General features: G+C 36.3%; 1 protein-coding gene across 1 annotated transcript in view; it reads left to right on the forward strand.

Moving 5' to 3' along the window:
• BTBD7 (BTB domain containing 7) overlaps nt 1–12,966 on the forward strand; it is a 58,878-nt gene that overhangs the window by 18,868 nt on the left and 27,044 nt on the right. Inside the window, exon 3 of the mRNA XM_072623081.1 lies at nt 11,525–11,733. Coding sequence (XP_072479182.1) covers nt 11,525–11,733 — 209 coding nt within the window. The remainder of the gene's footprint in view (nt 1–11,524; nt 11,734–12,966) is intronic.

The following is a 12,966-nucleotide window of genomic DNA, read 5'->3' on the forward strand; positions in this document are numbered from 1 at the left end:
CTTATTTTGAAGAACCTGAGTGTCAATTAGAATAAACCAGAGGTAGTATACAAGCCCAGGTCCTCTTAACTCCAAAACCAGTGTATGCTCTTCGCTATTTTATGTATCTTAAATTTCATTTTCTTGTCTCAATCCTAAAGCAAGCATTTCTAGAACTGTCAGGCAATAGTGGGAGAGGGAATCTCCATGCTTTATCTTTTTTATACAAGAAAAATGTCTTTTTCAATTGCAGAAAATAGCTTTTGGCTTTAGTTTAACCGTATTAAAGAAAAGCCATTTGTATTAGTTACTTTTGAGATGGATTTTAGCATTGTAGGACAGATACCCTCTCAACTCTTGATGTTTGTTCTCTCAGATAGGTTGGGCTTTCAGGTGGTGGTGGTAACCTGTTAAGATTGTCAGTCAACAAGTATTTATGAAGTTCCTCCCACTTGCTAGACACTTGGAGATACAGTAGTGGGGCTGATCAGAATTACAGGCCTAACTCATGAAAGGGAAGTTGTAGGATTCTTTGAAATACTGATGAGAGGAAACTCCAAGAAGTCTTTGCATTTGAGCCTCTTCACCTTTCTCTCAGTACTTTTTTTTGCAGAATGCTTGTCATGACTTCTTTCTTCTCTCCCACTCATTAGATAACAGCAGCAGACTCAGATTTTCTGAGCTTCATCTTCCACTTAAGCGTGGGGCAAGTTTGATTCACTAAACCTGCTCTGGGGAATGGGGGTCCTGGCCTTAGATAAGAGATTAACTTTGAAACTGATGTTACCACCACCAGAAGGAATACAGGGCTTCTCCAAGAATGGGAGTATAGGAAGTGAAATGATCTTAAATTATTTTTCTGTAAGAATTATCTTGTGACTTCTTTTATCTCTCTTCCTGTTGTTATTTGTGTTTTTACTGCTGGGCACTTTTCCATTTTATTTGAAGTAGTAAGGGGTAAATGAACCCTAGGTTACCTTTTATTCCTCTGTCTTACTCTATTTATATTTAATGATTGAGAAAATTATTTTTGCTTCAGTATTATCAGTGCTTTAATATAATATTTCAAGGACTCTTGATTTTATCAGTGGGAGGAGTGTTGGAAACCTGTTGATCACCATCCCCTTCTCCATGCCTTAGGAGATAGTCTTCATTAGTTGTATTTCTATTTAATTACTTGGTAGTTAACTTTCTAGTGATGGACTTTCTGGACTTAAATTAGGCCAGTTGTTAGAAGTCAGAAACTTGCAGAGTTTCAGACCAGGGGTACAGCAGTATAGCTGTCCTGCACTTTGGGAACGCTGCATATAGCAGGTCCCCAGTGTATCCCTCAGATCTTGTAGTAACACAGATCTCAGTATTCCCAAGAAAGCAGCAGTAGGACCAGCCCAGACCTTTTCTTCCAGAAATATTACAGAGCCCAGTGCTGACATTAAGTCCAGAGGCAAGAAGCAGGCTGTAAGAATGGGCAGTGGCACATTGAATAGAGCATTCGCCCTGGAATCAAGAGGAGTTGAGTTCAAATCCAACCTCAGACACTTACTAGCTGTGTGACACTGAGCAAGTCACTTAATTCCCAATTCCCTTGCCTTACCGCCTGTCCCCCCCCTCCCTCCTCCACTTAATGAGCTGTTAAGGTGTGGAGATGCTTAAGATACAATTGCCAAGAAGAGAATGTCTCCAAAATATTGACAAAACAGTGAGTGCTTCAGCGTGGGCACAAACTCAGCCAGAATTCCTGGGATATAATGAAGCAAGAGTTTTTAAAACTTAAAATATTAAAAATTATTTTTAAAAATTTAAGTTAAATTTTTTTATGAAAGGAAAAAATTGGAAAAGAAATAAGAGCTATGGAAGAAGAAGTTGTAAAGGAAACTAATAGCTTGGCACAACTTTGCCTAAGCAATAAAACTCCCTGAAAATTAGAGAAGCTGGTGACTCCATGGGACAAGAAATATTAAAAACATGGTCAAAAGGCTGGGAGAAAAATAAAAGAATCTAAAGTATCTTACCAAAATTCCGACTTACCTAAAAAAAATAATCAAGGGGAAAAAATTTAGCAGTCATTGGACTGCATTGATACCATGAGCAAAATAAAAGGCTAGATATCCTATTTTAAGAAATCTTTGAAAATAAAAAAAGAAAGAAACTTGTTTGGATCTCTAGAAGCAGAGGACAAATGGAAATGGAAAAAAATCCATTTACCTCCTGAAAGAAACCCCCAAAATGAAAACTGCAAGGTATTTCATAGCCAAAATCCAGAGTTTCCAGGTCAAAGAAACTAGGCAGCCATAAAGAAAGAATTCAAATACTGAGGAACCCCAGTCAGGATCACGCATGATTTAGCAGTGGAATACTTGGAATATGATATCCCAGAGAGCAAAGTATATAGGTTTACAGCCAAGAACAACTTATCCAGGCTACGGTGGTGGGGAAAGAACAGAGCTGTGGAGAAACTTTGAAGTTCAAATGTAAAATGGAAGAGAAACACACAGAGATGAACAAGATAGAGAACCAAGCAAAGATAAATTGCTTACCTTCTAATATGGGGAAATAAAACATGATCCCTCTGAACCCTATTATTCATAGAAGGAATCCAATTAGACAAGGCCTAGGAGTGATTCTGTTTTGTCTTGATGATTTCAAGGAAAGGAAAAGGAAGAGGATTTCCCTGAGTGGGGGTGGAGGGAAGGAAGAGTAGGGAAAATTCTCTCACATAATCAGTATGCACAACTAAACTCCTAAGCAAACAAAGGAGGGTGTATCAGGGAGTAGCTGACCCTTGAATCTCGCTCTCTTCTGAACTGGTCAAAAGAAGGAAGAATACACATATACAGGCACTCTCTCTGGTACAAAAGTACATTTCATTCAAAAGGAAAATAAGAGAGAAATGGGAAAAGGAATTTGAAGGATGGTAGATTAAGGAAGGGATTAGTCCTAAACAAAACTAGCTTAAAGATGTGCATAAATATTTGTAGCTCTTTCTTGAGGTGGCAAACAGTGAGAATCAGAGATGTAGCCCTTAAATTGGAGAATTGGTGAGTAAGTTATAGTATATGAACTTGATGGAATACTTTCATACTGAACTCTTTATGGTTGTGTGATCTGATAGATTTGGGACTGGTCAAATAGGTAGAGTAGTTATTCAGTGTCTCCAGTGGAGTGTCCAAGGCATCTGTGCTTATATCATTTTTCATCAGTAACACGGATAAAAGCATAGATGATTTTGTTTTTCAATGACTAACCAAGATTCCAGAGAACTAATGATGAAATGTGCTGTCCATCTCCTGATAGAAAGGTAAGACCAGAAAGCAGAGTGAGACAATTTTTTTAACATCAATGGAAATCTGTTCCGATTAACTATATGTGTTTGTAGTGGATTTTGCTTTTATGTTGTCAGGTAGAAATAATAAAATTATATTTATGGAAGTGGCCCAAATATATAACAGTGTTCCCTATATATGATAGAGAACAGGAGATTATCAGGAATATGACAGTTCATATACTTTCCAGAAGAATTGGAAATCATAAGTGACTATATAAAAACATACTCCAAATCACTAATAGCTAAAGAAATGCAAACTAAAGCAGCTAAGAGATTTTATGTCATACCATACGAATTGGCAAAGATGACAAAAAAAACCCCAAAAAACAAATAGTCAGGCAGAGTTGGACCTGTCATTCCTTTTGTCTGTAGGGCTATGAATTGATTCAACCCTTCTGAATGCCTGTTTGAAATTACAGGTTTTTTAAAAAGTGACTAAACTTTGACTTCAGTAGTTTTCCCACTGTAGGGTATATGCCCTACAGACATGTAAAAGAAATAAAGGTCCGGTATATGTGAAGATATTCATAGCAGCACCTTTTATGTTTGCAAAGAACCAGAAACAAAATGGGCACACATTTATTGGGGAATGGCTGAACTAATGCATTAATCTATCAATCTAATGTAATATATTATGCAATAAGAAGTGTTGAGCATTAGGATTGCATGTAATATATTATGCAATAAGAAGTGTTGAGCATTAGGATTGCAAAGAAACAAGAAAATCAATATCAACTGATACAGAGTCAAATAAAGAGAAGCAGGAGAACAATATACACGACTGCAACTATGTAAAATGGAAAGATCGTTAAAATGAAAACAATTATAACAAATTGAAATACTAAGAGCAGCATGAGGAAACAATGAAACATACTTGTTGGCAGAAGTACAAAGGTTTCTTCTTGGGCAGAATGTTGTATACATTGTATACATTATCCTTTAAGATGAATGTACTGATTGTCTTCGCTTAATTTTTTCTTAAAATGGAATAAGGGAAAATATTTACAGAAATTACTGGAATTTTTAAAATCAATAACTGACTTAAAATATACATAGGTATGTTTATATGTGTGAATAACTAAACACTGAATATCAGATACAACAAAGGAAAAATAATTTTTAGTATGCTTGGTCTCTTAATTCGTTATGATAATTCTACATTGCTCATCTCTGCTTAGCTGTTGTCTTCTCATTTAAAGCACTGGCACTTGACTCAGACATTTTGCTACCGTATCATTATTTTGTACAACCAGTCTCTTAATCTGATGGCATTCCTACCTGGAACAATTCACATTTCTATGGTCCTAATCCTGTGATAGTCGAGGATGTGTGTTTTCATTTGAATCTACCCCAAGTGGTTCCAGTTAACCTCCCCCAAGTTAACCCAGTAACTTGACTCCAAGGGAGGGAATACTATCTTGATCCATAATCAAATGTTAAAGCTAAAGTAAATAATAGTTAAAAATTAGACACTTCTCTGTTCCTCATTTGACACAGTTTGTTGCATTGTATTATCTTTTATATGTGTGTGTGTGTATGTATATATATATATGTCTTTTCCTTGCACTGAACTACCATTCCAATGCCTTATTAAGATATGAAAACTACTTGACCAGAGCCTAATCTCTCATAGGTCCCATTACGCTGGAAAGACTTGAAGTTTAGCCTAGCAATGTGTTTTGTCTGAAGACTAGCCTAGACTAAGAAGTAGTACTTTAATCATTTCAATCTGTCATCACATTATTGATAAAATGATCTGTAGTCATAACTTAAATCTGCATAGTAAATGACCTGTAAGTTGTAAGATTGATATCTTCTGTTCCTAAGCATTTTAGCTAATATTACAGATTAATCTCGTACATAAGTCTTAATTTGAGTAGTAACGGATCTTTAAATTATCAGCTCCTTGCACAGAAATAATTCTATAGCATCTCTGGCAGGTTGTCAGTCAACCTGTACTTGAACACATGCTCCAGGGAGCTCACTCTTTTGATGTAGCTTATTTCGTTTCATCTCTTAATATCCCTTGACTAGGTTATAAACCACAAAACATGATTGTTAAAAGGCCATTTACCGCAACCTACATCTAAATAGGAATCCTCTTCACAATATCTCCAGTAAGTGCTCATTTGTCTTTTGCTTAAAGGTCTCTATTGAGGCATACTCTTGAATACATTTACTTGTTAGTAGATTTTTCATTACAGAAGACTGAATCTACTCTTTGCAACTTCAGTCAATCAACAAGCACTTATTAAATACTTACCATGTGTTAGGTGATAGAAATATAAATATGAAATAGTCCCTACCTTTTAGGACCATATCACTCTCATTAAGAAACTTCAGTGGCTCTTGTTTTGCCTCTAGGATAAAATTAAAATTTTTCTGGCATTTAAAACCCTTCAAAATCTGACTCCACCGTTCTTTCCTTTTAAAATAAATCCTCTCTCCTTATTGGGAATAAAAAAAGCATAGTCAAGCAAAACACATTCTGACATTGGCCATGTCCAAAATACAAATGTCTCAGCCTGTACGCTGGATATATCACCATTCTTTCTGTCTGGTAATGAATACTGTTCTTCATCCTTGATCTTCTAGAATCACAATTAGTCATTTTGTTGATCAGAGTCTTAAGTTTAAATTGGTTACACTTTCTCCAGTTGAACAACAACGAACATCCAGCAAAACAAATTTCCACCTTGGCCATGCCTAAAAGGTATATGCCTCAATTTTTACTTTTAAGTAATCTGCTCTTTCATCATCTAATTTAAGCTTCCTCTCTAGATCTATTGCGTGCAGTTTTTCTTTTTGACTACAACATCCATGTTAATGGTTCTCTTCTGATGTTCTGAGCCTTTAACCTCCTTAATTTCATTTCTTCCACCTAGCTTAACCATATCTTGGACCTGATGATCAGCATGTCACTCCCAAGATATCATTCCCTTCTCTAACCACAGCCTCCACGTTATTTTTATTTGTTATGCTCCTGAACGCTTGTTTTTGTTTTATTCTCTAGTCTTTCTGTGTCTTCCGAGTTCCTCATTTCTTCATTTCTGTTCAGTCTAGAGACTTCACTTATCTCCCTATCCAGGCCAGAGACCCACTAATCATTTCCATGATGCACTTACTACCCCCTTAGACAGCGCTTCTTAAACTAGGTTTAAGACCCCATATGGCGTAACCCACACAGTTAAGGAAGTACTGAAGGGGTGACAAGTGGAAAAAGTTCAAGAAGCCCTGCATTAAAATCCCTTACCCCCTTGAACATCTGTGTGCTCTTGTCTTGCCAGTGCCTTTTCTTACATATACTCCTCATATATTTGCTGCACTATACCTTACTACTATTCTGCACTTCTTTTCTTTTTGGCTTCTTATCAATATTTTGCTGTTAACTGTTCTAAACCACTTGAGGCCTCAAATCCCCCTACCTACCCCCATTTCTCTTTCATTTATAGAGATTGAGACTATCTTGTAGGAACTGCTACAGCTTCCTTTGTTTCAATATTTCTCTTTTTCTTCCATTCTCTACTTTACTCCGATCTTAAAAAACAAAAAAATTCCCTCATGTTCTCCAAGGCTAGATTTCTCTAATTCTTTGTTTCATTAGGCATCCTCCCTCAAACACACATTTTCAGACTCTTATCTGTCTCTTGTTCTGACTACAAATAGGTCTCCCCTAGCCTACCAAAAAAGATTTTTTTACCCTTAATCTCCAAGTCTAATGACCTCTTCTCAATCTTCATTCTTCTTGACCCCTCTGCAGCCTTTTTTCATTGTCAGTGACTCCCTTCCTCTTGATACTGCTTTCTCTCTAGTTTTTTGTGATACTCCTTCTGTCGCTTTACTAGGTCTAGGTCATGCCTACTAACTATAGGTGTCCCCTCAAGGACACCTTGAGTCCTTGACACCTCAGTCCCTCTTTCATTCTCTGCCCTTGTAATATTATTAGCTCCTCAGGGATTCAGTTATATATGTGCAGATAATTCTCAGATCTGTTTATTCAGCTCTCTCCTGATTTCCAGTTGTCTCTTTAGTTGTGTTTTATGCATTTTAAATACAACATATTCAGAATTCAACTCATTGTCCACCACCCTAAGTTTTCACCTCTTCCTAATTTCCCTGTTACTGTTAATGATACCACCATTCTCCCAGACGTCTAGGCTCACAACCTAATTCTTACATTTGATTCCTCACTGTCCCTCACCTCCCTATCGAGTCAACTTCCAAGTCCTTTTTTTCATTTACACCCGCTTCTTTCCTCTGATACTGCCATCGTACTGATGCAAGTCCTCATCTCACCCCTTGACTGTTGCATTAGTCTGCTGGTTAGTCTCCTTGCTTCATGTCTCTCCTCACTCCAGTCCTTCCTCTAGTCAGCTAATAAATTGATTTTTCTAAAGTACAGATCTGATCATGTCACCCTTTCTCCCTGCCCCCCAATTCAATAAACTCCAGTGCCTTCCTATCACTTCCAGGATCAAATAAAAATTCCTGTTTGGCTTTGAAAGTTATTTATAACCTGGTTCCTTTCTAATTTTTCATTCTTCTTAAACCTTAATCTCCTTTATATACTCTGTGATCCAATGACACTGGCTTCCATGCTGTTTCTTTAACCATCTCCTGACCTTGCATTTTCACTGTCTGTCTCCCATTCTGCAATGCTCTCCCCCTTCTTCTCTGCCTCCTACCGTCCGCTGACTTCCTTCAAATTCCAGCTAAAGTCCTACTGTCTACAAGAAGCCCCTTCTAATCCCCCTTTGTGCTAGTGCCTTCCCTCTATTAATTATTTCTAGTTTATCCTTGAGAGCTGAAACTTTTTTTTGTTGCATTCTTTGTATGCTCCTCCCTGTAGCACAATGCCTGGCACTAAGTAAGCACTAAATGAATGCATGTTGACTGACTGACTGGTCTTTGAGAGTGTATTTTACATTCCACACCCATGAGTCTCTACCTCTACAAAGAATGGAAAGTGTTGAATTTTCTCCTTGTTTATAATTACAGAACATTCAAGTTTCTTATTACTGTCATTTACATTGTTATAAACGTTCTGCTTATTTTACTCTGTAGAATTTTACACATTTTCCTGTATTCTCTATATTTATAATTTCTTACAGTCTAATAATACTCAGTTACATTCACATACCACATTAGGTTCATCCGTTCCCCAATCAGTAAGCACTTACACTATTTACAGCTCTTTGCTACCACAAAAAGTGCTACCATGAATATTTTGATATAGAGATGTATATCTCATACAGGATCCACAAGGGACTTTCTGTCTGACTTTGACCCTCTTGGAATAGGATGCGGCATGGAGTGGGGAATAGAGCACTCAATCAAGGAAGATTTGGGCTCACATCTTACCTCAGGCAAACTGGCAGACCCTGGGCAAATCAACTTTTCCTCTGTGATACTCAGTTTCTTCATCAGTATAGGATTATGGAAATAAAACGTCTGTCTCACAGAGTTGTTGTGACGCTCAAAATAAGACAATAAACGTAAAGCACTTTGTAAACATTAAGGCACCATATAAATATTCACTATTATTGTTTATGTTGCATATGCCTAACAGTGGGATCTCTTGTTCAAAGTAGGAACATTTTAGTTACATTTTTCCTAATTCTAAATTGTTCTCTGAAATTGCTTGAACCCGTTTAACAGCTCTACCAAAAGTGTATTAATATTCCTATCTTCCTATAGCCCCGCAATGCTTCCATCCCACCCCAGAGTTAACTATGTCTGGTTTAAATCATCTTTGCCAATTTGCCAAGACTGTTAATTCTTAGAGATATTTTTCTGTTTCTCCTCCTCTTAGCTTAAGTACATCTCTAAAGTAGTCTACATTAGCTAAACCTTTTCAATTTGACTTGCCCTCTCCATACTACTGAAATTGCTTCCTTGACTCCTAATTGGCAGTTAAATGGTTTTCCCTCATCATCATTTTTCATTACTTATCTTTAGTATTTGATACTTGTCACCCCATTCTTTGTGTGTATGCATTTAATTTTTCTTGAAATTTTTTTATTTTCAGTTCCAAATTCTCTACCTTCCTCATCCATTGAGAAGACAGGAAATATGATAACCCTTAAACACATGAAGTCATGAAAACTCTTTCCACATTATTGTCATCCCATTTTTAGTGAAATTTTACTCTCTTGGCTTCCATAATACCATGGTATGCCTATTCTTTATCTCTTGATGTATCTCTTCTATAGGCTTTGCTGACTGTCCTTCACTTGTCTTTTGATTTGAATGAACATTTCCAAATGCTTTGATTTAAATTCTCATCTCTTTCCCCATCTGCTTTTTCCTCCTTCTCCCCCCCTTCCCTTTTAGTGATACCTTATGTTCTCAGAGCTACCATATATATCCATAGGCAGTCACATTTACTCTCCTCCAAGTCACATCTGTCATTCCAGCCTGTAGTCCTAGTCTTGCGTTTTTCAACAGGACAACTGAATTTGACTTTCCCACCATCATTTCCAATTCATCAGATCCAAAACCAGTTGTATTTCTCCTTTCCTCACCTTCACCCCAAACCAGCTCCTTTGTCATATCTATTTTTGTCAGTGATGCCAGATTTGTCTTTAACTTTTCCCCTTCACCCTCAATTCATTCAGTCACCACGTCCAGTAGATTTTATCTCCAAGTTCTCTTACCTTTTTCCCTTCCCTATTATTCCTAATGTCATCACTTTGATGGCCTCAAAAAAATTTAGTGGTTTTCCATTCAGTCAGCCAGCAAGCGTTTTAAAAATAATATGTAATAATATCAATATAAAATAATGACATAACAGGCATTTTAAAGTGCCTATTATATTTCAGGCTGTATGCTAGGATTAAGGATGTATAAAGACAAAAATGAAAACAGTCCCTCCCCTAACAGCTTTATTTAGTCTTACTAAGATACGTATAGTGTGTATGTATGTAAGTATACACAACGTAATTGGGGGTCAGAGGAAGGCACTCGTGGCTAGATGGGTCAGGAAAAGATTCATGTAGAAGGTGGCACTTAAACTGATCTCAGAAGGGTGGGAAAGACCAGAAGCAGGAGATTGTGGATGATGAACAGTCAGGAAGGCCATCATCCCCCTAAAGTGAAGTCTGTATTCCATGCTCTTAATTCCAACCTGCCATTCCAACTTTATCTCACACTCCCCCTGAGCAGGATAGAGCACATGCCTTTCTCAACAGATTATTCAGTGGCTTTCAAATATGTGCTCTGTGCCTTTGCTCATGCCATTCTTTTCTCCCATCCTTGCCTATAAAATCTTCATTCTTCAAAGCCCAACTAAATACCTAATCTTCCCTGAAACCTAATCCAACCTCCTCCCACCAGCTGGAAGGAATCTCAACCTCCTCTAAACTTCTAGATACTTTGTATCTCTTAATAGCACTTGTTTTATGCTTCCTTGTACTGTAAATATTATACTTACCCCCTCTACTGAATTGTAGGATTGAGATAAGGGATAAGGTATTCTTTGTTGTTGAATTTGCACTGTGCTTTGAACAAGGCATTTAGTAAATTTGTTAGGTTAAGAGATTATCTTTCAGAAATTTTTGAGATCTTTCTTGAAAACTAAATTCCATATGTAGCTGACCATGTTCAGTTTTCTTTTCCTCCAACTGTTGGGAACATGATCATTTTTTCCCAAGATTTCCTTAAATTATATTTTGTCCAGCAGTTTTTATTTATCAATTAGAATTAAGTCCAGGGAAGCATTTATTCTCGTTTCTTCTTTTTGATTTGTCTGACTGATAATTTTGTCTCTCAGAATTTATCACATCTTTTTTTTTCTAGAATGAGATACAGCAAATGTCCAGATAGTATTATTTCTTTAACACTGTCATAGCTTTTATTAATGTTGATTTTCTGATTGTTTTCCAGAAAGTATTATCTATTTCCTCTTCACAGTCAAATACTCTGAAGTATATTCCCAAAAGGCTAACTTGTCTCTGTTTAGTATTTTAGGACATGAACCTCCCTCAGGTTTGTGGACTTCCAGATAAGGATACTTTCTTGATATATAGTATTATTCTCCTCCTCCCCCTTCTGTTTTCTTTTGAATAAGGTAGACATTTTTGACCATTTTCAGGTAATGAGACTTATTCCATCAAGTAGTTGGCACTTTTTGACTTATGTGATAGTAACAGTTCTAAAAGTTCTACTCTTACATACCTTGTATATTTATGTTCAGTGATAAATATTTGCATTTTCTTTTAGGCTGTGAGGATATTATTGCTGAGAGCATCTCATTAGATACCTTAATTGCTATCCTCAAGTGGAGTTCTCATCCGTATGGCTCTAAGTGGGTACACAGACAAGCTTTACATTTCCTCTGTGAGGAATTTACTCAAGTCATGACTTCGGATGTTTTTTATGAACTCAGCAAAGACCATCTTCTTACTGCTATCCAATCTGACTACTTACAGGTAATTAATTATTGTCTTATCATTATAAAGTAAACTGTCTTTGAAGATGGGATAACGAAGGCTAAAAAGATAAAAATGTTTTGCCATGTGGCAGGGCCTGCATTAGAATTCTGATGTCCAGATGCTCCATTTGCACCATATGCTATCATAAACTAATGAAAAGAGACCCATAGCAGATTTATACAAAGGAGAGGAGAGTATTGCCAAGGTACAGCCTTGTACGCAGCCTGATCAATATAACTCTAAAAGGAGTTGTGGCATTTGTATGTTCCTATAATTATAATACATCAGTTTCCTATTTTTAGAGTAATGAAGGAAACTTCCTTGTAGGATCATTAGTCACCAGGACAGAGACAAAAGGAAGATTTAGGCTTAATATGTTGGTTTAGAATAAATAGAGTTGACTAAATCAATTAATGACAAATTTCAAATTCATTCTAGTTTGCTAAAATATCAAATTTTCAATTTGCCCTACCTTACCCTTAATGATACCTGTTAATTTGGGGTGTTTTTTATAACAAACTTAATCATATAGGTAGTGATTAAGCAAATGTTCAGGGTTTTTTTTTTCCTTGGACTCCATTCCATAATGACAGTACATGCAGGTCATTTCACTGTTTGTGTATGTTGCTAACTAGTTTTATTGATTTTACTAAAATTTTATATTGAAATATCTGATTTTTGCTTTATATTTGTACGTAGTCTGTAAAATTGCCTCATCTTAGTCAACTATTCAGTGGTCTTGAATCTCTTATTCTTTTTATGCAAATATCCACTCTAATATAAAGTAAATCCTTTCTTATTTGTGCCCATTTATTGAAAATTCTATTCAGTAACTTCTTGATTCATTAATATTTTGTACAAACCATATATAGATATATGAGAGGTAAAAAATAGTCCACTGTTCCCAGTGATTGGTTTTGGAGCAAGTTGCTTTTCTTGGAAAGTACAAAAATTGGGAAACAATTTTAATATAGCATGCAAAGTTGGTACATTCCTTTAAACACCCAGTGCATGAAGGGCCCTTTACCAGTTATCAGATTAGAGTGCCTTTTTGAAATGTAGTCTCTGCTACTCAGCATGGAAAAAGTAAAATCACCAATAACAGTTAAGTGACTAGCTACAGAGACATTTTTTTCTTCTCATCTCTCTATATATGACCTTATCTTTCTGTGATGGATTCTTATTTTCTCAAAATAATTGTTTTACCTTAATTCTAATATTGACTTTCTA

This window comes from Notamacropus eugenii, chromosome 7, assembly GCF_028372415.1.
Source record: "Notamacropus eugenii isolate mMacEug1 chromosome 7, mMacEug1.pri_v2, whole genome shotgun sequence".
Taxonomy (NCBI): domain Eukaryota; kingdom Metazoa; phylum Chordata; class Mammalia; order Diprotodontia; family Macropodidae; genus Notamacropus; species Notamacropus eugenii.